Source organism: Podarcis muralis, chromosome 10 (assembly GCF_964188315.1).
Source record: "Podarcis muralis chromosome 10, rPodMur119.hap1.1, whole genome shotgun sequence".
NCBI lineage: Eukaryota > Metazoa > Chordata > Lepidosauria > Squamata > Lacertidae > Podarcis > Podarcis muralis.
Window position 1 is genome coordinate 54,816,408 of NC_135664.1, and position 24,741 is coordinate 54,841,148.

Sequence of the window (24,741 nt, forward strand, 5' to 3'; positions counted from 1 at the left end):
CATCCACCCAAACCAGGCTGCGTATGCACCAGAAAAGGCACACAACAGTGATACCTCTGATTACGAACTGAATTCATTCTGGAGGTCCATTCTTAACCTGAAACCGTTCTTAACCTGAGGTACCACTTTAGCTAATGGGGCCTCCCCCTGCTGCCGCGTGATTTCTGTTCCCATCTTGAGGTAAAGTTCTTAACCCGAGGTACTACTTCTGGGTTAGCGGAGTCTGTAACCCGAAGTGTTTGTAATCTGAGGTACCACTGTACCTTAGAAAGCTAGAAAATCAAAATTGGGTCCTAGAAAATAGATTCCTATAGCAAAACAGGACTCTTCTTCACGGACTTCCCTCAGAGATAGGTATCCATCCTGTGTTCCATTTGCTCTGTTCTTACCATCCGCCCCTTGCAAATTCATGATTCAGCTGCTACAACAACGGCCAGCTGGTCGCCCCTCGGAGGAGGGAATCCTGGCTTGGGACCAGCAGCAAGAGTAGGGATATATGCAATATTAAAGAGGCAGTGCTACAGGGGTTGTTGCATGTACTTTTTCCCTTATGAACTATATTCCCCAAAGCTTTTCTATGCTGAAGTGTTAGGTCTATTACATAGTGCAATTACACAGCAACCTCAGCTCACCCTGTGTAGCCAGCTGTAATTTCTTTGGGCACATGTGTTTTAATTAACGTAACGTAGGAGACCAACTTTCCTCATTGCCTTAATTTTTTGAAAAAAGTCTCTTTATGTTATGACAGTGTGCTGCTCAGAACCTTTTGAAGCACGTCTGCAATTAGATAGAAGTTCAGCAGATGTACAGAAGCTGTAGTGTGTGATGGTTGCCTAGTCAAATCTCAGAAGTCAGAGACAGATCTGAGCAAGATTCCCAGGGACTGGAAAACAAGGTTTCGATTCCCCAGATAACACTCTGACACTTCCCACAACCAGCAAAATATTTCCCGCATGAGTAGCTAAGAGCCATACAGGCTCTTAGATGCATAAAGTGACTTCTGCAAACAAATCTTGCTCAACTTTATTAATGTCCCTACTAGGATACTTCTCATATTTAAAAGCAATATATTCTTGAAAGCAGGTTAGGTTACTAAGGCAATCCACAAAGCATCTTTGCTATAACCTATCTATTAAAAAATGAAACCAGAAAAAGAAAGTCAAGCATATTGTTTAAAAGAAGAGACACTTGATATTAAATTAGAAATATTTTGTTAAAATGTACTATGTAGGAATGAATTACCAACAGGTGTCAAACCAGTCAAATTAGAAATTAAAACCAACAGGTGTCAAACCAGTCAAAATGGGGTTTCAATCTTGTAATCACATAGCTGGGATAACTATCACTGAACTCAGCCTTAATTCTGAGCAGACATATATTAGATTGCACCATTAAGATTGCTAAGTACCACTGGTTTCACTAAGAGCAGAAGACTGCAGCCTTAGACATACACAATATTGCAGTTAAGCACATGCTTAAATCTCTCACTGAAAGCAATCAGAACTAAAAGTCCTTTGGCTTCACTAGGTTTTACCCTATAACTGAAATTAAACTCTAAGTGGCCCTAAACTCAATTTCCTTTCCCCCCAGCCATGCCCCTTCTATTTTGCTCCTTCATTTTTGTCTTGTCTCCGCTCTTAAAATACCACTGTTTTCCTTGTCTGAACCACTGGTAATTACAGTTTCAGCTTGTCACCTCACATCTTTTATGTAGCCTGCCCCCCCAAAAGGAAGCACGTCTTCACTCTTCTCTCATTCCTAGCCTTCATGGTCTCCTTGGCAACAATAAGCCTTAAATGTGCACTAGAAAATTTCTAGAAAGGGGGATGGATTAGCAATGTGCATTCTCTGTGTACCAAAAGCAGGTCCAGTGTCAAAGTCTAGGATCTTTTTTAAAAAAGCCTACAGTATTTTATTGTGTGCAAATGACTCTCCCCCGCCACCCATGACCCTAGAAGGATAACCCTGTTCAATTCACCTTACTACAGTGGTACCTCGGATGTCAAACGGAATCTGTTCCAGAAGTCTGTTCGACTTCCAAAGCGTTCGGAAACCAAGGCTCGGCTTCCGATTGGCTGCAGGAAGATCCTGCAGCCAATCGGATGCCGCTGAAGCTGCATCGGGCGTTTGAGTTCCAAAGAACATTCGCAAGCCGGAACACTTGCTTCTGGGTTTGCGGCGTTCAGGAGCCAAAACGTTTGAATCGCAAGGCATTCGTCAACCAAGGTACAACTGTATACCCGTCTTACTTGCTCTGTTAAAAGTTCACCTGTGTCCAGGAACCTCTCTCCCTTCTTTCGACTCCCTCGCACCATACTGCACCCTATTGTCTAAAATAATTTCCTGCACGCTATGCAAAAGCTCATCTCCCCACCAAACTTCAAGAATTCTCCAACACTGGTGATCCCTGCCCAATTCTTACTGCCTGTCTACGCATTTGCTTTCCATGTTCCTCCTCCATTTGACTTTCTTGGGCTCCTTGAGAAGAAGCATGGGCTGCAAAGCTGCTCTGTTTGCAGAAAGACCCCATGCGCTGGGAGGAGGAGGAGTTTGCTGGGCCAGCATTCTCCTCTTGTTTGCCACTCAGCGATGACAGCTTCAGCCACAAGGCCCCCAATTCCTCATTTCTGCTCCTGGCAGGCACGGTGCAAATAAGTGGAACCTCAGACACTTCATGTGCTAAAGGGAGGAACAGATGGCTTCAGGTTCTTCTGTGCCATCGTGTACTGCTGTGCACACAACATGGCTGCAGCCCAACTACCCAGCCCATTGCGCATGGAGAGCGCGAACACATTCCAAGTCATTTCTACATTCTGTACAGCATGTGGCATAAACTTGGCATTAAAAACCACTGAACAGAAGTAATCCCCCCCACTCTCATAAAAGAGGTTGCGTCTCGCAAGAACAACAGCGGCAAAATAAGCCTGTGTTGCGACTCTTCAATTGCATTTGTAGTCAAGCTCTGCATTCAGGATCCCTCAAATAAAACACTTTGCTCACTCCACTACTTAGTGTATCATGCTGTGGCAATGTATAAGGCAGAGGTTGCCAACCTGGTCCCTACCGCCCAGTAGTGGGCATTTCAGGATTCTAGGTGGGCGGTAGGGGGTTCTACGGCACAAGCTGAATCCTCCTTCCATCGAGCCCTGGTGGGCGGTAAGGAAATTTTACCATCAAGAAAGAAGCATTAGTGGGCGGTAGGTATAAAAAGGTTGACTACCCCGGTATAAGGATTATACTATACCTTTCTTTGTTTTCCCCTTGTTTTAAATAACACACTTTCCTTTGACAAGGGGACAGAAAGTAAATTTCTGACAGATGTGCTTACCACTGTCCTCTGTTTGTTGGGAAGGAAGACTCTAACAGTAGGCTTCTGTGGAGATTTAGGGTTATTCCGTGACAAATCTGTAGGGTTCTGATAAACTGAGAGGGAAGAAGGTGCTACAGAGAGACTAGAAGATGATGATGATGTGACGGTATCTGTTGAAGCTGAACTGGAGACAGAGAAATCAGTTCCATTGCCCATGGATTCCAGTAACTGCTGCTCCCTCTGTTGCAGTGCATCTAACTTGCTGGTGTACTCTTCATAGGCCTTTAGAAGGAAAAAGTTAATTTAAAACAGTGATAACCTGGATGTACACTTTTGAGATATTTATAGCCTCTTAAGCACTGTGAATACGATCACTGGGACAGTACCCAACCCAACCTTCCAAAGAACGCATTCAGGGATGATTTATGACCAGTGCTTTTTTTCAGGGGTGCTCAAGGGTATGCAGTACCGGCATCTCATTTTTGTTGCTGTTAAAAAGTGTGGCACTTACTGTAACAACTTCATGGTGAGTGCCAGCACTTATTTTTCTAGGGAAAAAAGCACAGTTTCTAACAAAGAAGGAAATGATGGAACCAATATTATTCATTCAACAACCGTTTTAGTACTAAGCCTCTGCCCCCACACTGTCCATACATGTGTCACGATAACCTTCAAGGGAAATTCCATGAAGGATCATGAATAAACAGCTCTACTTCTTCTTTGCAGCAGAACTACATGTTTACAAGGCATCGTAATATAACTCAAGGCTGGAGAGAGATTTGCAATGAGGAATTAATAGGAGGTCAGGGGAAGAGTTCAGAAATTTAGAGACTGAGAGAAGTGACAGGAATATGAATATCTAAAAGAGAGTTATGTCCAAATAGATTTACGGCAGAATTTGACTTTGAACATATATTTTAAATGTGGTATTTTAATTCTAATACAGGATTCTCTCCCCATTCTTCTTTTCATGAAAATGTTGTCATCCTGCACCCAAGTATGCACGCTCAGGTTTCTCTGAAATAACAAGTGTGCAGGAATGCATAAGTGAGCACAGAACCGATGCAGTAATTAAGAAAGACAATTACATCAGAAGCAGAGTAGCAAGCTATTATGGTCATTTTGTCAATATTCCTTTCCCTATTCCCCATATGTTCTTCTTTTTGGCTTGATATGTATTTTGCAAAATGTTTGTGCAATGTTTTAACCCAGTTTCAAGACCAAGTTTAGATACTTTCCACAACACTTCAAATCTAAAATCAGAGGGGCCATTTCTATGGGTTGGTATGTTTACCAGCAACCAGCCAGAGTCTGTCTGTACAGGTCATTCTAGCTTATCCCTATGGAGTGAAGGGCCTTAAAACCTGGACTGTTACATCAATGGCCAGAGACCAGAAGAAACTGTCAGAAACACTAAAGGGATATTCAGAATTGTAGGTGCAGTATCTTCTGTTTCCTGGCTGTTGACCACTATCACAAACCCAGTGGCTTATGCAAAATACAGGGAGACAGGCCTAGGGAGTTATTGTAATCTTATACTGATTTTGTTGAAGAAGAAATTGCTTTATGCTAAAGCAGGACATCAGACAACTCGAGAAAATAAAAACAGTATCTCAGACGTAATTGTGAAAAAAGACTTGTGCATGCCTAAAATGGCTAACCTAAGGGTTGTTTCTAGTTTTCTAACAGGTGGAAAGAAAAGATATGTTTCTGAGTATTGCTTGTGCAGACAGGACAACACATGGGGTTGTACTGCATATAACAAAGTTCTGCCGAATAACCTCCACTCACAAAACAGAGGGTAGGATCCAATTAAGTACTTCTCTTAGCACAAGAACTTCCACTTGCCTAATGGAACTTTCCCTGCCTCTCCTCTCCACACCCCTGCCCCACACTGCCTCTGGGTGGCTGCAGGTAAAACCCAGAACAGATGATTGGGGGGGCGGGGCGGAAATGAAGTTCCATTGTGCAGGCAAAATTCCTTGCACTAGTGGGACTACTTCCCTGGGTAACACTCAGAACCACCCCTCCCCAAGTCCACTTTAGAGGGTTGAACAAACCCCCAGAGCATATTTGACTCTGTGGGCAGCCTGTGTGACAGTCCAGGGAAGTTCTCCTTGGAGCATATTATTGAATAACAATCCCACCCCCACCCCCTTGCAAACAAACATTACAATGGTTCAAGTCAGACACTCCTCGCAACCATTGTTTGAAAGACCATAAATAAGCCACCCACTCACATGCGCCATGCTTCCCTCTCACAGCTTCTTTCTCCTTAAGCTGTTCCAACACTAACCAGAGTTTGCAGAAATGTTTAACTCAACAAACTTGTCCTCAAAACTAGAAACAGAAACCATGGTCTGCTGATTCAAATGTCAGAACAAACTATGGCTGATGCTAAAGAGGACATGAAGAGAAAAACCTCATGTGAAAGGAGAGGGCGGAACGTGCGGCACATTTCCAATCCTTTTAGCCACTGATTTAGTGGACACTCTCTCTCTCTCTCTCCCCCCCCCCCCCCCGTGTGTGTGTGTGTGTGTGTGTGTGAGAGAGAGAGAGAGAGAGAGAGAGAGAGAGAGAGAGAGAGATTCCATTTCTTCTTTGCTGGAAACATGCTCCCACTGGAGTTTTTTCTTTCTTTAAAGACTGAAGAAAATCAAACACTATTTGAGATTATGTTATCAGTCCTAACCTGCACAACCATCCAGAAAGTGCTGCAGAGTTGTCCGCTTCTGAGACATAATATAAAATAGCCTTTTGAATGTTTAAATAGATTATGTGTACTACTTCACCCTTGTCAGCTTTCATTGTCACTTGCTTAAAGGAGATAATCAGATTTGTTAAGCATGACCTCTCCTTTACAGAGCTAGGCAAAGTCCTTTTAAGCAGGCAGTACCTGTACAACGGTGCTCTTCAGCTACAATGCGGACTGTGTGACAATGGATTTAAATCCCACCGACCAAAATGTTCTTATAACAAGGTGTGTCGATTTTTCACAGAGCAGGTGATGATATTCTCGTGTGTGTGTGTGTGTGTGTAAGCAAAACTACATTAAGAAATACTTTAAACAACTAAAAACATTTCCTAGTCTCTTAACCAATAGATACATTATTTCATAACCATATATGGAACACCTGCAACTCAGCACTTACCTCCAGATATATAGAAGGTGGATTATGCTCTCCTCCAAACTTGTCCAGCAGGGCTTCTATGTGTTCTTGTGTTAATTTAATCATTTGTTTTATATTCCACACCTAAAAATAAACAGGCATATGTTTCAAAAAAAAGCCTGAACAAGCACGCTGGAAAGTTTTAAGCCCATAGTTGATACACCTCAGAGAAATATTGAAGGTCAGTTCACCTTTGATACATTAGCACTCCTCTCTGCTGGCAAAGGTGCAGTCTACCTGTCCCTACTGGTACAACATGACACATGCAACACTCAATTCACATCATCGACCCTGCCTTCCGCTGGCTCGCAGAAATGAATCCAGCAAAGAACAACAGGCTGTGGAGTGCGGGTCTGTGCACACCCACCACAGAGCGCACAAAATGAATGTGTGACAGGTGGCCCATGTGCAAACCTGTCAAAATGACACACAAGCCTGTGAACACATCCCAGAGATTCCCAGTAAGGTATCATTAAAAGTTTACACTACTCTGGTACTAAGCATGAAACTATTTATAGAAGACACACAAGGGTAACAGTAACAGTTAGCAAAAAGTCAACACCTAAGAATTTAAATACTTCCTCCTGTAAAAAAAAAAAAAAGCTACAGTACATTTATCACCTCCAGACTTAGCCATCTGTCTGTGGAAAACAGTGCTAGTCAGCTTCACCCAGGAACCAACATGACTGCTTGAAAAGATTTCCCCCTCTTCAACCGTAACCAAAATCTAAGCGTTATTACACTGCGAAATTCTACATCGAGTTTATATTGCAGAACTAAATTATGAACGCTTGGGTTCTTTAGACAGAGCATTGGGGAGACCCCTAAGTACTCTTCCCTCACAAATAATGCAGTATAAATTCCATTCTATAAAGCTGCTTTCTCCATGTAAGTTACAAGGATCTAGATATTTATACTGCAAACCCCATGAATTCATTGTTGAACTTCATAGTGAAATGTTGGCAAGACCTAAGGAAGGCTGTTATGTAATATTGTGAACGAGTCCATTTTTAAGGCAAGGCTCAATGGGCACAAATTATACTTAGAGAAGCAAGAATGCTATGAAACCAGTGGGTGATCATTTAAATCTTCAGGAACATGTTAAGTTGCAGACCTAAGTTGCAGACCTTAAGAGTTACCATTCTTAGGATGCATGGAATGTGAAACAGTGGAACAGGAGTTTATAAAGAAATTTGACTGTACAGTATTAACAAATGGCTTAACAAAGATTATGATTTATTTTTCCACTATAAAAATTCCACATAACTTAACACTATTACCTGTCACTCTAAGAACCTTATAATGTTTACTCTTAGGTCAGCTTTTAACTAACTTTTCCATGTTACTTTCAGATCCAACTCATTATCTGTCACCATCAGAGGTTTAAGCCATTTTATAAAAGCTTTTGAAAAGTTAGTCTCAAATGCACTCTTCTATGTATAATAACATGTGAGAAGATTACACCTACAGGCCTACATGCCAGGTGCTAACCTCAAGTGTTACTACTTATGGGGTAAGTGTGTGAAAAGGTAATCAATACTAATATAGAACAAAGCTTTGATTAATAAAGCTACTTCCTGTGTTTCTAAAATCAGGTGGTGACAAATGGGAGCCAAAGCAGGACCACTGAGAAACAAAAGGAAGGCATCAGCACACCCTGGTTTGGAGAAGTAGAAAAACTCTTAAAACAAAAACAAAAACCAAGAGAGTAAGCTCAATGAGGACTGAGCAAGCTCAGCAGCCATGAAATGGCAAGTATCAGGTGCAAAATGAAGTGGAAAACTAAGAGAGGGAAGGTAGATATCAGAGGATATGACTAGCAGAGGATACAACATATACAGCAGCACTTCTGTTAAAAGACAGTGATATGTTTAAGAGTTTTGTTGCAAATCCAACTTGTACCATTTAAAAAGCTTGTGTCTTTAAACTCCCCATTCTAAAAAACAAAAACAAGAAAACTGGACTTACCGTACAATGGTTGATGAAGATGCTCAAACTCACTATCGACAAAGGGAGAGGACAGCCAGTAAGACTGAGCCTCTGCACATTCTTATTCTTTACACCTTTACACCTGGCATGATGAGGGTTTTCTGCACTGCCCACAGCAATCATGACAGGACACCAATGCCTTAGCTCTCTACGGCTTTCTGGGTAGAATATGCAAGTGCTGACATAACACATGCACACCCCACAACAGAATGCAGAACACCACTATGCTTATAAACTCAGAAGTCAGTCCCATTGAAACTCATGTATTTTGCATCCGCTGAAGTTTTCACATTCCAAAAGCAGTCCCTTGTAGAGTGTGTTACAGTAACTCAACATGACATAAATGTCTGAGAATCTCACAAGCCTGCTGCCTTTTTGGGGAAGTGGCAAAGTTGGCACATCAGCATACACTCTAGGTCATACATCCATGCCCCTAGGTATCCAGGAGCACCAGATTTTTCAAGAGAGCACAAGTCCTTCTCAATATAAGCTAGAACCTTTCCACTGGATCAGCACTTTTGCAGCACTAGAACACTTTTGTCATGTCTGGATTAAGTCCCAATTCCATTACAAACCTGAAGTGTTTCACAGACAACTACAAAAAATTATTTTCTGCGGACCAACTATGCTTCCTTCAAACAAAGGGGTCAGAAATTCTGAATGCAAGTATTTCAATTACAGCAACTAGAAAAACACAATATAAACATCTATAATACAAACATAATCACCACTTACAGCATTTTCTTATAGAATTCTAAGAAAGTATTCACTTTTAAGAGATCAATTAAAATCAGTGGCCACCATTCTTAGGAAGCATTCACGGAGCAGATTCACAAGTGAATACTATCAGTTGCGTACCTCTAATCCTCCCTTCCAAAATTGGATCAATTTAAAAGTGACCAAAAGTGTTAGTATTCATATATGTTCTGTTCTCTGTATTAAAATGTAGAGCCAGTGAGTGATACAGCTCATCTATTTTTTTATTACAGGGAACTAGGTTATATTTCTAACTGACAAGATTGATTTTAAACCTGAACAAAATTGAATTGTTCAGAGTCTGCAAACTGAGACTCTTTTTTTATTAAGCACTGTCCAACTCTTTCACTAGTAAAGAAGACTTTCCCTGTCTGCTATCGCTGCATAAACATGTACATCATAACAGTACATCTTTTTTCTAATTATTATTTACTAAACCTCTGCAATTAATTGGGAAAATATGCAGGGACCTTCCCAGCCCCCCAGCCACATTGATTATACTAACCTTGCATTTCTTTCAAAAAAATCCTACATTACCTTTTCAAGCTGAGTTGGCAAACTATGTCATTTTCAATTTACAACTTTGCTAGAGTGCCCGAACATTCTTCAGGTTGCTTGCGGGGAGTTTATCAATCTTCAACACTTGCCTGTTTGCATCCATTGATCCATTTCCAGTTGCACTCTCTTTTAGGCATCAAAAGTAACCACAACACCCAGGCTGCCTGAACAATTTATAACCCACTAAATTGAATGAAGTCTACCAGCTCTGTATAGCAGCTTAGTGGGGGCAGAGGCCTTAATAAGCAAAGCCTGGCTTTGGGGGTACAGAAAAAGGGGAATATGGCAACCACTTGACAGGCCGGATTACGTGACTGAAGACTGCAGTCTGGTGGATCATTAGCCATGTGAGTCTGTCACAGATTTTTTTTTTAACCTTTATAGACCACAACCAAAGTGCCAGATTAAAACTACATTTCATGCTATCCAGCGAAGACGCCCTATTGATTAAGCATGCCAAATTCCAGACACATAACATAAGCCTAAACTTTCATCGAGAGAACAAAATCGGCTGGAATCATATGCATGATCAAAATCAACAACTGCATCCTTACCCGCTGTCCAAACAATCCATCTCCAGCATCAAAACAAAAGCTTAGCTGAACTTTCTTGAAAGGCAAAGTAAGGAGACAGAAAATTCACAGCATTTCCATTTAATTATCCTTAACTCAGAGTTTCAAAAGAACTGCAACTAGACTGCAATAAGCATATTTTCCTGATGATCTGCTGAACAGCAAAGTGTGCAAGACAAAGGAAGATAGCCACAAAAGATAGATGCATTGATTGCTATCAATCTACTACTGTATATTCTCACCTTTTTCTTTCTAAATATATTTATTTGCTGACATAATATCCTGGATTACAATAGTAATTATTGTTACTTAATGTTAAGAGATTCTCAAGCCATTGGTCATTGTCAGAGACAGAATAGCACTGGGCTATAAAGCCCTTTGATCTGACCTAGCCATATATATTTATATGCAAAGGCCCTATTTCTTAAACAGCAACAGAGCACCTATTCATCAGTATGCAAACTGCTATGGCCAAGTATTTACTTGCATTCATGCATACAGTATATTAATGCATGGATTAGAGCGCTTACTTCAGAGGAGCTATTTTCCGTGTGCAATATAAGGCATTTCCTTATACCAAGTCAGACCACTGGTCCATGTAGTGTACTACTTTTAACAATGAATGACAGATGCTCATCAGTGTTCCAGAAAGAAGTCTTTCTCTGCCCTACCTGGAGATGCCAGCGATTGAAGCGGAGATTGTTTGACGGCAAAGCATGTGCTTTACCACTGGGCTACAACCCTTCCTTTTGAAAGCTTCAGATTTATTTCCAAAGCCTAGTAAGCTAATAGTAATGCTTAGCATTTAGATAGTATTTTAGAGTGTTTAAGGGATTTCACATACATTATCTTGTTGGAATCCTTACAACAATGATGTTGTAAGTTACTATTACTATGTTACAGTTTGGGGATTTGCATGTGAAGGGAGGCCATGATATAAGGTAGCTATGGCAGGGGAGAGATACAGAGTGGGTCATCCTGATTCACAGCTCAGCCTCTTACAGTATAATAATAACCATAGATATTCAGAGCTAAGTCCTATTGAATTCAATGGGGCTTACTCTCAGGTTAGCAAGGGCGGGAATACAATCTTGGTCACTACACTAAATCAGCTCTTTCTATTTACTATGTTTGCAAGCAGATCTAGCGGGTTGCCCCAGTGAAGAGAAATTTGTATCTTCCTTAGAAATTCATTGCGGTTACAGAAAGAAAAAGAGAATAAAACATGGTGTGTGTTGCCCATCTGTACTATCTAAAATTTATTGATATGGTGGCCAACAGGAGACACCGATGGCTGCAATCATAAACCAACTTACCAGAGGTTGGCCCACTGAACACTACAAGTCCGACAGGAGATGTCTTCTCTAAATGCCAGGTGTACAACAAATAATTATATAAAGTATGTAAGAGAAAGCTGCAAATTGCTGCAATACCTAACAAACTGTGCCAAGTTTAAGAATATATCATCTAGCCCTACAGAACCATACCATCAGCCTGGTGTTTGTTTGTTTGTTGTGTTGGGAGGACATGAGCTTCAAACTCCAATAACTGTGGAGAAATCGCACATACAGACTTAAACTTAATCCTTATGTCTTGCCAACCATAGCTGACAATGCAACACAGAATCTACACTGGTCCTCCTCAAATGGCTTCCAATCTGTAACACAACACAAAAGTGACCGATAAGCATTGAACGTGGGATTCACGCTAAAGAGGTACTCAGAAAGCAAGCACTACCTAGCAAACTGAATAAGCCATGTATGCATGTATCTTCTAATCATGTGTACTCCTAATACATCCCTCCCCCCCAAAAAAAAAAATTCAGCTATTTTAGGAGTAATTACTTATAGAAGACATGAACCATGTCTTACTTACTTACACTTGGTTTTTTTTTTAAAAAAAGCAGCATCACTGATTTGTGCATTTTTCTATACTGGAGTCTGAGTACTGAAAATTATCTGTCACTGCCACTACCTCCCCCAAAAAGGATGCAAATGCCAAGAACCTAGCAAACCCACAGCCCTACCCCATCCGTGCCAAGGTGCTGTTCACAGAGCACATGTGACCGTGTTTGTTTTTAATAATATTGATGCAATCTGCTGGGAGCTTTTAATACTGCTTGGCTTAAAGGGTGGCAACCCAACCCTCATAATTCAGCTCTACAAAATTGGCCCTCTCGAAGCACAGGCGCCCAACTCCCCCCCCTTCTCTCAGATACAGACAGCGAGATAAAAACAAACAAAAGGTGCCCCGTTTTCTCCCGGCACTCGCGGAATTAACTCCCTTGGCCTTCCGCGGCCACGCAACTGGGGCCCGAGGGAGTCCCTATTGCACTTGTGGGGAGAAGGGGGGGGGGGTGGAGAGCTGACGAAGTGTTGCTCCAGTTCCATTAACCCTTGGCAGGTAACTGCTGTTGACGACCGTGCAGATCGGGAGAAGCAGAGACGAGGAGGGAGAGAAAGAAGCGGAGGAGAAATCCCAGGCACTGCCTCCCCTGTGCAAACCGAGGGAGCGACCAGACAAGGCCTCAGAGGCACGCCAAGGGAATTTGGGACGGGATGGGGGCCCGAGGGGGACGGGGAGAGCCGCCCTGCTAGGAGTCCCGCCGTCGACCTCAACACCCCCCATCCCTCCTGGGGCTGCCAACCTCACCGCCGGCGCTGCAGCTGGAGAGGCGAAGGGGGCCGGGTTCTCCTCCGCGACGGGGGGGGGGGGGGGACTTCACCTGCTGCCAGAGGAGGAGGAGGAGGCCGGGGCGGCTTTTGCTGGCCACCCCCGAACCTCAACCCGCCGCCCGGCCTCGCGGTTTCCCTTTGGCCCCGTCGCCTTGGCACGGGGGGAGGCGGCCCGGGGGCCCTGATCCACCTGTCTCCCAGCCAGCCGACCTGCCTCCCACTGCCCGATGCCGGGCCTAAGTCTCCAGCAGGAGCCCCTCGCCGGACCCTCCGCAGGGAAGCGGGCGAGGAGGGAAAGGGGGCGCCGTAGGATGCCAGGCCGGCCTCCCACCCCCCTCCCCACACGGCCGGGCCTCACCTCCTCCGGGATGGCGGGGTCTCCCCCTGCGCTGCCGCTGCCCCCCGCGTAGCAGGCCCCGGGCGGCGGCGGCTCGGGCTCCATGTCCCCGTTGAAGAGCGAGGCCCCCTCGGCGCTGCTGCTGCTGCTCAGCGCCGCCATCTTGGATCGAAGCGCTGAGGAGGGGGAGGGGGGCAGGAGGGGGGAGGAGGACAAGGAGGGGGGCGGAGGGGAGGGGGAGCCGTGTCGCCCCTGACGACCCGGCCGCCCCCAACCGCGACCCGTAGCGGAAGAAGGGGGGTGGGACTAGAGGGGGGAGAAAAAGGAGCGGGGGGTGGGGGGTCAGTGGGCAGCAAGAGCAGCAAAATTCCCCGAGAGAGTCTTCCAGGCGGCCAGCGGCGGCCGTACGTCACACCTCGGGCGTGACGTCACCCAGAATCGCCGCGTCGCTACTGCGCATGCCCGGGAGGACGTCACCGGGAAATACCCTGACGTCACGGCGCGACACCCCCCTCCTCCTCCAGCGTCACCTAGGGAACCCGGAGGGCGCGGAACTGCTTCGCCACGCCTCCTCTCAGACCTCCCTCCCACTGCCTCGCCGCCTCGGTTGTTGTTGTTATTATAAAATGCACTCTTGTTTTCCTTGCTCGGTATTTTTTTTATTTTTTTTTTTTGCTGCCGTCAGGTACGCATTTGTGCATTTAAACGCAAGCTATATTAGTATCGCTTTGCAATGCTGCTGCCCAATATGAATAGTATTAATCTCAATAAATATTAGCATTAGTATCGGTTGTTGTTATAAATAATAAACAAAAAAAGACTACCCAAAGAATATAAGTGGTTTGGGAACCATATACTCAAATCTGGTTTTTGCTGTTGTACCCTGAAATCATAATTATTTCCCCGTGTAGAACGTCTCCAATGCACCTGTGAGAGAGATCGAATTCACCGATTTTTCAGAACATCTTCCACGCTAGCAGACAGATCTCTAGTGCACACATATGCATGTGTAAGAGATATATGGGGGGGGGGGGTTAAAAGTAAACTACGCTTATCTGAAACTAAATATTTTGCTTTCCTGAGTAAGTTTGTTGTGATTTCAAAATGTGAGCCAAGATAACACAGTTTTAAGAATACTCAGGATGGAATCATTCGGAGTGTGGCATTAAGACTCTGGGATATGAGAGTTTTGAGCAGATATAGGCTATTCTAATATCCCTGATTTTGATGGGTGCTTCATGTGAAATATCTCCAAATAAAAGAGATTGTAGCCATCAGAATTAAAATATTTTGAAAGGGTTTAAAGGGGAGCGGCCCACTAGAAACTTATTAAACCTGATAAGAAGGACAATGGTTACCTGCATCTGACTCCACAGAGCTTCAAAATGCTTTGCCTATGTTTACAGAGCAATCAAATAGCTCCATATCATATTCCAATGCTCAACAGGGCATTTATTTATTAAGTGAGCTCCTGATTATGTTAAAAGTGGAGATAAAGACATGTGTAATCGTATGTGGAGGTCAAAGTGTTGTTTTATAATATTAGCAACACAAAGATTGACCTGGACACTTGGATCCAAGGCTGGCACAATACATTTTGGCACTGGAAGCGCACCGCACAATCCCCATCCCAATTCAGTGAGATGAGGCAAATGGTGCGAAAGAAATTTTGTTTTATCTGGGAAAAATACAAAACCAGACTTCTAAAAACAGCTGCAATACACACCAGTCTGTAGTCCTTCCATCCCCCAAGAAAGCCCCCAGAATAATGTAATCTAACCTGACTAAACTAGGACATTAAACACAAGTGCTAACTCGTCCTCACGAAGCCTGTCCAAAGCACATAGTTACTCAGTAGCTCTGGCTGTGGAATACATTAAACCAGACAAGTATCTATGGTCATTTCAACAGAACTGCGCAACACACACACAACACACTGCAGCCAGAACCACCAGAGGCAACACATGCATCCCTATGCTATACAGTACATGTCTATGCATGCCCTAGGGCACATGGCTTCCCCCAAAGAATCCTGGGAACTGTAGTTTTATAAGGGTGTTGAGAAAATCCCTCACAAAGCTACAATTCCTGGTACCCTTATCAAACTACAGCTCCCAGGATTCTTTGGGGGAGGTCAGCTGCTTTAAATATATGGTGTGGGTGATAGGGTCAACCAGTTGCCTATGGGAAGCCCACAAAAACACTCCACCCACTTGATATTCCCAGCAACTGGCATGCAGAGACATACTGTCTCAAAGCTGCTAAAAGATCGAGCATTAATACAGTCCAAATGCCCAGGAAAATGAAACCTTATTGCCTTGTGTTCAGAAGAAGACAGAGCCGATACCAGACAGCAGGGACGGCTCATTCCATTCCACCGCCTGAGGCAAAAAAAAAAAAAAAAGTGTTGCCCTGTGTGTGGACTGGTCATGTTGTGTGGATGCCTGATGACCATCTTCCAAAGCAACTACTCTATTCCGAACTTTAAAATGGAAAGCGTAATGCTGGTGGTCAACAAAAGAGGTTTAAAGACTGTCACAAGGCAAATCTTAAAAAAGTGTAGTATAAACACTGACAACTGGGAAACACTAGCCTGTGAGCGCTCCAGTTGGAGAACAGCCTTTAACAAAGATGTCATGGGCTTTGAAGACACGCAAACTCAGGACACAAGGGAGAAATGTGCTAAGAGGAAGACACGCTTGGCAAATCCACACCGTGATCATCTCCCGCCCGGAAACCAATGTCCCCACTGTGGAAGGACGTGTGGATCCAGAATTGGCCTCCACAGTCACTTACAGACTCATTGTTCAAACTGTCTTTATGGAAGACAATCTTACTTGGCCACGAGTGATCACTGAAGAAGAAGAAGAGGAGGAGGAGGAGGAAAAAGAAGAAGTGCCAAACACCATGCAACACACACACACACCCTTGCTACTTGCACCAAAGTCTCACTTACTGGGGTTGTGCCGCTTTGGCATCCAGGTTCTGGCAAAATCATGCAAAAGGCATCACACGACGTTCCCGAGACCCCAGTAAGTGAGATCCTCTCATTTTTATGTTGCTGCACCTAATTACCTGATTGCTTTCTCTGTGCCTGAAACCCCACAAACTCCTATTCATTGAAGTTGTCATTTGACACCCACTGTCATCTGCACATGCACAACAGATGTCTGAAGTGTTTACACCTTGGCTTAACCACAGATTATGTTTTCAGAGCTGTTGATTTGAGGGAAAGCACATCAAATGCCAGTCATTTTTCAAGAAACTGCAGGATACGTATGGATTGTGGCCAAAACCATGTGTCCTCAGCTTCAAGCAGCAGTGCTGGGAGTGTACTGGAGCCAGATTAAATGGCAGTGTGTAGACAGCTGTAGTTTAGTGCCTCATAATTCTGATTTCTCCGTCTCTCTTGTAGTGTGTGAAGTGGAAATCACTCAGCCACAGATGACTTCTGGAGTTCATGCATTAACTGCTTGGGAGAGATCTATAGATCCTCTTTCCGAGTTACAGTACAGAAGAGAATGGTGCGTGGACCACTCAAGTGCGTGAAAGCATAACCAATCTTTTCAGTGACCCTCAAAATAGTCCAGTATATGTTCCAATTCAGGTACTTGTGTGACGACAGCAGTTACAAATGATTGACTGACTTATAGTTGAACAGAAAGGTGAAATTGGACTTCTTGAACCAGCAATTTCTTTCCGCTACTTGGATTCCCCCCCCCCCCCTTCCACGAAGAGGCATAACCTGAAAACATCCAATGATAAAATAAAAGAAAAGTAATGTTTCCTGCCAAGATATCATTTTGTGCTGGGTCCAGACACTTTGCCAATAATTTTAGTAGGTCATAGGAGAATTTTTATTTTGTTTGTACCACAGTGCACCTAACGAAACCACAGTAATATTGAAATACAACAGACTCACTCGATCCTTATAGCAAATCAACTGCTTCATTGCAAATTGTTCAGTGTAGCATTTCTTATATTATGTGATACATCTGGAGACACGACTCAGTTTCCATTCTCTATCATATCCCTATACAAATTAACATGGCAAATTGGGGGGCTGAAGTTGAGTAGCTGGGGCCCCCAGGGGCCCAGCTACTCAGAAGTGACTGCCCTTGTCTGTTGACATAAGACAAAGAGGGCATCCAGACCTCCAAATGGTCACATCCAGCCAATCCCCTCACAACCTTATTACACTGTGCTACCACTCCAGAGTGCCAGTTCCCAGAGGCTTTTTAGCCAATCCTTTTACCAAAAACCTGCATTTCCCCAATGGATTGGCGGGAGAATTTTTTTTTGGAGGGAAATCTTGTCCTACCCCTCGGAAGCAGATTCATACCCTCTCGATAGTGTCCCAAGGCAAACCAACAAAGTCTGATAAATCAATTTTTGTTGATATTTTTCTGCCCTGAAATAAAGATGGCCTTGCTCTTAATTTGTGGGAAATTGCACAATCATATTCAATGGAATGGTTTCATCAAAGATTACATACCTTTACACACACACTTATATGAACAGGGCTAACAGCAAAGTAATAATGAACCCATTTGGTCTTTGACACAGATCAGTTTTTGGTGAGCAGCATCAAAATCTGTAATGGTGCCACCAAGCAGCTGGTGGTTCTTGAGATATTTAAAATATATGGTGAGGAGCAAAGAACCACATCTTAGCAAGGGTGCTGCTTCATTCTGATGATAAGAAAAAGGAGCTGGCAGTTATTATCCATTAAACCCTAAACAGATTGGGAGCAAACTGCTTGAAGGAACACATCCTCTGATATTAATCTGGAGATAAGCTATTGAGATGTTCTTGGATGTTCTGTTGCCTTCTGAGGCAAGGTTGGTGGCAACTCCTGATGGAACTTTTTCTGTGGTGACACCTTATATGTGGCACACCTGATGGCCCAAGCAGTTAGGTTATCTTCCTCGTTATTTGTGCTCCACCAGCAGTTGAAAACTTTCCTTTTAAAAGAAGCTTTTGGTTCTACTGCTGTTTTGCATATTGACTGTTAATGCTGCTTCTTGTGTTTTTACTTTTTGCTACTGCTTTAAGTTTCGTTAATTTGCATTTTAACGACTGCATTACTTTTTCCTTTATGTTTGCTTCTTATTGTAAGTGTTCTTGAGAGACACTTTAGTGGAAAGTGAAAGCAGAATAGCGATGCATTTTTGAAATAAATTATATCAGCAATGGATGGCAGTTAAAATCTGATTTAGGCTGTTTATATATCAGTCATGAATGATGCTGGCTGCCTTACATCATCTTCATTTCCTGACAAGATCGTGTCACCAAACCACAACGTTCTACACAAATGGGGGCAGGGGGAAGCCTGTGGCTTTCTATGTTTTCTTGGATCACAGCTCTCATCATCTCTGGCTCTTAGCTATGCTGTAGGGCAAAACATCAGGAGGACAACAGGGTCCTCACCATTGCTCTGCACCAGCATTAGAAAAGAGCACATATTCATCAGGTATAATGCAGTGCTCTATGGTTAGAAGATGAGTGCTCTTTCCCCTGTTGACCATGGATGATATTTGGGAGAAAACTGACAATACAAAGACGACTACCGCCTGGTAGTATCCTGGAACAGGGGCACTCTAGAAGGAAAGAAGCAAACTCTCAAGCACTGAGGTGCTCCTGTCAGATTGTTGGGCTATCCTGCACAGACACGACTCATGCAAATGTGAGGAATGTGAGAACAATGCTATAAGTAGCAATAAACATCGTAATTCAGAATTAAATGTGTCTGATGATGGTTTGAAAACTACTGCAGTCCTTGTTGGACTTTTGCTTTTGCTGTTGGAAAACTATGGCAGCAATGTTGAAAAGGGCCGTGGTCTGCAACCCCTGGCTGTGAATCTATTGCCTATGCGTGCTGCTATTTTGTCTGTGGCTTATTACAAAGTTTCTTGCTTGAAAAGCCAAATAAAAACAACAATAACCAGCTGTGGTAACATTAAAATGAACCCCATCAAATATTTACAGCTAGTTTTAAGAGCAGTGAGACGGACAAAAGTACAGTCAAGTGTACAAAGGAAACAGCCTAATGGATATAAACCCCCAGTTCTTAGTCAACTGAGAAGTTTGTTCTAATATCTTTCCTCCCGCCTCAAAGGTTGCTGTGGAAAAGCTGCTATTAGTTCACCCAAGCTTACCCTCCCAAATCCCATATAGCCATCTTGATACTATATGTAATAGTGCTTTCTCTAGTATAGCTCTGAGTGCTTCAAGCAATAAGAGAATGACCTTTGGGTCTCAGGAGATTGTTCCATACAGCCTGTTAGATCAGCCCACACTTTAAATGCAGTTTCCGTCCAATTCAGCCAAATCCATCCTCCTCCTTTTTACGACTCACTAGTCAGTCAGTAGTAACGTGACTTTTTAAAAGCCAGAAAAGCAGAGTTTTGCCAACAAAGATTTCACCATGGCATTCCCGGCTTACAGTGCTAAGTGGCACATTGCATTTGATGTGACAAGCTTGTTTGCCACAGCTGCACTATAGAAAGATGGTAAGGTGGGAAGCTGTGACTCATAATGTTCATGGGCATGTGCCAGGGAGACCCAGATTGGCTATGAATAGGAATTGGCAAATCTACCATTTTCAGTTTCTCTCAGTTTCTCATTTTCCAGTTCAGTTCTCCACACTTCTACACCCAGTGTTTTCTTCTAGGAAATAAAAGGTGCCTTTAGTCATCATGAAGTTCTTACATGAAATGCCACACTTTGAACCAGTGCTTTTCTTCTAGAAAAAAAAAGAGGTGCTGGTACTGTGTACCCTTGAGTAAAGGTAAAGGGACCCCTGACTATTAGGTCCAGTCGCGGACAACTCTGGGGTTGCAGCGCTCATCTCGCTTTACTGGCCGAGGGAGCTGGCATTTTGTCCGCAGACAGCTTCCGGGTCATGTGGCCAGCATGAATAAGCTGCTTCTGGCGAACCAGAGCAGCACACGGAAACGCTGTTTACCTTCCCGCCGGAGTGTTACCTATTTATCTACTTGCACTTTGACATGCTTTCGAACTGCTAGGTGGGCAGGAGCAGGGACTGAGCAACGGGAGCTCACCCCATCTCGGGGATTCAAACCACCGACCGTCTGATTGGCAAGCCCTAGGCTCTGTGGTTTAACCCACAGCTCCACCCATGTACCCTTGAATACCCAACTAAAGTACCCAACTAAACCCAACTTGAGTACCCAACTAAATTGTAAAGTGAAAATCAAACAAACAGGTGATTGGAAACAATGAGACCCTGAGTGCCTAACTTATGCTCTCTGCATTGTTTTAAAAATCTGGAACCCTTTTCAAAATACAAACAATGCATTATAAGCCCTTATACCGATGCTAAAACCCTTTCTGATAAAGAACTGCATTTAGACATATTTACCTATAAATAAGTATGCATTATTGTGCCGTCCTGAAGAAATGAAGAGTGTGTGAGGACACCCCTTAAGGCAGGCATAGGCAAACTCCGGCCCTTCAGACCACTGGTCCTGTTAGCTAGGGATGGTGGGAATTGTAGCCCCAAACATCTGGAGGTCCGGAGTCTGCCTATGCCTGCCTTAAGGCCAGGGGCTTTGCAAACAGCACATTTAAAAATTACAATACCAGCTGGCTCAAACAAAACAAAAATTCCTAGTGACCACTGAATGACCCTTTTGCTGATAATCTTGGGTCATTCATGAGTCATGGTTTCTCCATGGAACAATGAACTCTTGCACTCAGACGTAACTCTGATAATGTTATATAATATGACCACATTCCCCAGGAATAGAAGAGAATCAACAGCTCTTGCTTTTATTATTCATAAAGAACAAAATATTCTCTAGGTGCTGCACAAAAACGTAAAAACAACATAGTCCCTGCCCACGGCTTACATGATAATATATGAGCTCTGCTGACTTGGCGTAATTGGGTTCTGCTGGGTGATTTTAGCAAATCTGCAAGAGTTTCCGAATCCCAATAGTTGAAACTTCCAAGTAAACTTCTAGGTTTATTTTTTTAAAATCCGTAAAACGTTGTCATGGTTTGCCTTGTACTATTTATCTCAGTTACTGCATACACACCAAGGCATACATCCCTACCTGCAAAGAATCACGGGGCGTGAAGTTTACCCCTCACAGAGGTACAATTCTCAGCACCCTTAACAAACTACATTTCCCAGGATCCTTTGGGGTGGTGGTGTGTAGGCCTTGCACCTAAGAAATAAGAGTAATCGTCTTGGACAACATATTCCCGCGGTTGTGTGAGCCAATGTTAAGAGTTTTCTGTTGAAATCCCTACACCTACCTGTAGTCTCTCAGATATGGATCTGTATTTGCATATGCAGATCATCGCACTGTATTGCTCATGGCTTGTAGTGGGTAACTGGTTATAACCCCCTCCCCCCAGCCATCAGTTTGTATCTGGTTCAACAAACAATTATTCTGCACTGGCTCTGGTTGGAGGATAGTAAACAACAGCAGAATAGATCCATCAAGCCTGAAGTCTGAACGCCCCAAATCTAGTAAGTGTGATGAAAAAAGGAGAATGGGATTAAGGAAGGAACAGGATAACTTTCACCATCAATACAGTAAAGGTAAAGGTAAAGGAACCCCTGACCATTAGGTCCAGTCGTGACTGACTCTGGGGTTGCAGCGCTCATCTTGCTTTACTGGCTGAGGGAGCCAACGTACAGCTTCCGGGTCATGTGGCCAGCATGACTAAGCCGCTTCTGGTGAACCGGAGCAGTGCACGGAAACGCAGTTTACCTTCCCACTGGAGCAGTACCTATTTATCTACTTGCACTTTGTGCTTTCGAACTGCTAGGTTAGCAGGAGCAGGGACTGAACAACGGGAGCTCACCCTGTCGCGGGGATTTGAACCGCTGACCTTCTGATCGGCAAGCCTTAGGCTCTGTGGTTTAACCCACAGTGCCACCCGCGTCCCTTATCAATACAGTAGTTCATACAAAATATGAGGACTCTTTCAACCTATGATTGACTTTCTGTAGAATGCAAACCAACCAAAAACTGGATTGACTTGAGATATTTCTGTTTTTTAAATCCCTGAATCGCTTATTGGCAAAATCAGCCCAAGAAACTGCACACCACCATTTGCTGCAAGGCTGAAAGCTGACAGCCTTTCTCCATCCCTACTTCCATCAAAGTGGTATTTCTGGGCTGTGATGCTTCAGTCTCCTTGATTCAATCCCTTCTAAACCTTAATAAGTCTCTTGTGGTACCATGGCTCATTGATAGGAGTGCATTACTTGCATGCAGAAAGCCTCTGATTCAATCGTTTGTGATCTCCAGTTAAAAGGATCAGGTAACAGGCAATATAAAAAATTGCTAACCACAGATTCTGGAGAGCTGCTGTCAGCTAGACTTGACAATTTTGGGCTAGATGGATTAGTCTGAGTTACTCTGACCTCATATAAGGCAGATTCTTATGTTCCTATTAAATTTAAATCCTTATTAAATTCAGTTATCATTCTCCTAATAATATTATCATTTTATCAGAGTCTCTTCTCGGCGTGGTAGTGTTAACTATTTAGAACATGAAGTTTTCGATAAGAGTCTTTTATTTATTTCTAACCAGTTTTCTCCAGCATCTAGCTTATTTTAAGAGCTTTGTAAACAAAACTATCCAGTGACTGTAAACGCTCCCATACAATGGGGAAAAGCAGCCCTCTGATCTAACCTTCTAAGGAAATTCAAAACTGGTATCTTGGCATAGCACTCAGAGCTTGTGTAATGTAAATTAGCACAGGCTTGCCTCCAACAGGAAGTCACAAGAGACCTATTGAAATATACATAACTCCATTGATTTCAGTCGGTCTGCTCTGAGTGGGACTTAAGGTTGACTATGTAGTTCAGCAACATCTGGCAGGCCAAAGATTCCCCACACTCTGGGGGGGGGGATTAAAAAAATGAGACAAACACCCATGAAATTAAACACTGAAAGAGAAAAGCAGATGATCTGGGAGGTGAGGAATGAAGGAAGGAGCACAAGAGAAAGGTGAGGACCCATTGTTCCTGTTGCTGCCTCCCTCATATAAAAAGGGGGAAGGATCAGGCTGATAGAGACATAGGGAAAGGGACCTTAAGTATAGAGACCGGAATTTCAAAGTACTCCTGACAATGGGGAATGGAAGCTATAAGAAAGGTGCTCATTGTACCAGGACCTTACTGTAATTTATTGCACACTTTTACGAGAAATGCATATTTCAGTTAACCATATAGCTCTTAGGCAAAGAACATGTCTTATTTCTCACAGCATTTATCACTTTTTGGTATGCAACCAATTATCTACATTTCAATAAAGGATGTAGGGTGACAGCCAGTGTCCTCCAGCTGAGATGCAATTAAGCCTGTGCTTTTAAAGAATGGCCTTGGCAGCCACCATCATCTCAAGGGCAGGTTGGACGAAATGGTGAGAGAAAGCAGGTGTTCTGCACGTCACTCTATAAGACAACCCTACCCTAACTCCTTACCCTAGCTTTTAACACTTGAGATTTGTGTCCCCCCCATGCCCACCTTATTTCCCGTAATCTTAAAATTGTTTCAATCTGTTTGTAATATTGTGTTGTGTTTTAATTGTCGCAATTTGCCCTGGGAACTTGGCATAACAAATTGTAATACTACTTCCGCTACCACTACTGATAATACTACTAAAGAGGACTGGCTAGCTAAGCTATTTTTGCTCAGGGGCAACGTCAGGGTGGCAACTTGAATAAAATATTGGGAGGGCCCAGGTAAGCCCCACCCTGCATAATCAATCACAAGACGCGGGACATGCACACCATTTGAACGGCAATGTTTGTCAACTATGGCCTGGCACCTTCAAATATTTTTCTTTGGGGTGGGGAAGGACCTTTGTCCCTAGGAGTTGGCTCCTCTGGGCAACATTCATCCTTGGCCCACCCTCTGGAGGAGGAGAAGAAGAAGAGTTTGGATTTAATATTCCGCTTTATCACTACCGGAAGGAGTCTCAAAGCGGCTAACATTCTCCTTTCCCTTCCTCCCCCACAACAAACACTCTGTGAGGCGAGTGAGGCGAGTGAGGCTGAGAGACTTCAGAGAAGTGTGACTGGCCCAAGGTCACCCAGCAGCTGCATGTGGAGGAGCGGAGACGCGAACCCAGTTCCCCAGATTACGAGTCCACCGCTCTTAACCACTACACCACACTGGCTCCCAGTGTCTGGAGGCCGCAAGTCCCCAGGAGAGAGTGAATCCACCCTCTTTTTGCTATCATCACCACCAAAATTGACGGGGTCATGCAGATGAATCTGTTACAGCCTTTCTCGTCCTTATGTTATAGGGGCAAGATGTTTGCAAAGGATGCCTCATCTTGAGATAAATTCCCCAGCCTACTGAAAGTCTAGTAAACAGTCACC

General features: G+C 43.5%; 1 protein-coding gene across 3 annotated transcripts in view; it reads right to left on the minus strand.

The window, feature by feature from the left end:
* The window catches only part of BRAF (B-Raf proto-oncogene, serine/threonine kinase), a 52,049-nt gene extending 38,383 nt beyond the window's left edge, over window positions 1-13,666 (minus strand). Inside the window, exons 1-3 of one of the 3 annotated variants that reach the window (XM_077935064.1) lie at window positions 13,389-13,666; window positions 6,463-6,564; window positions 3,329-3,592 (exon numbers count right to left, since the gene is read on the minus strand). In XM_077935064.1, the coding sequence (XP_077791190.1) occupies window positions 3,329-3,592; window positions 6,463-6,564; window positions 13,389-13,529 (507 nt within the window). In that variant the 5' untranslated portion in view covers window positions 13,530-13,666. The remainder of the gene's footprint in view (window positions 1-3,328; window positions 3,593-6,462; window positions 6,565-13,388) is intronic. The other 2 variants (XM_028745548.2, XM_028745547.2) reach the window with 2 other exon arrangements.
* Between the last annotated feature and the right edge of the window lie 11,075 nt (window positions 13,667-24,741).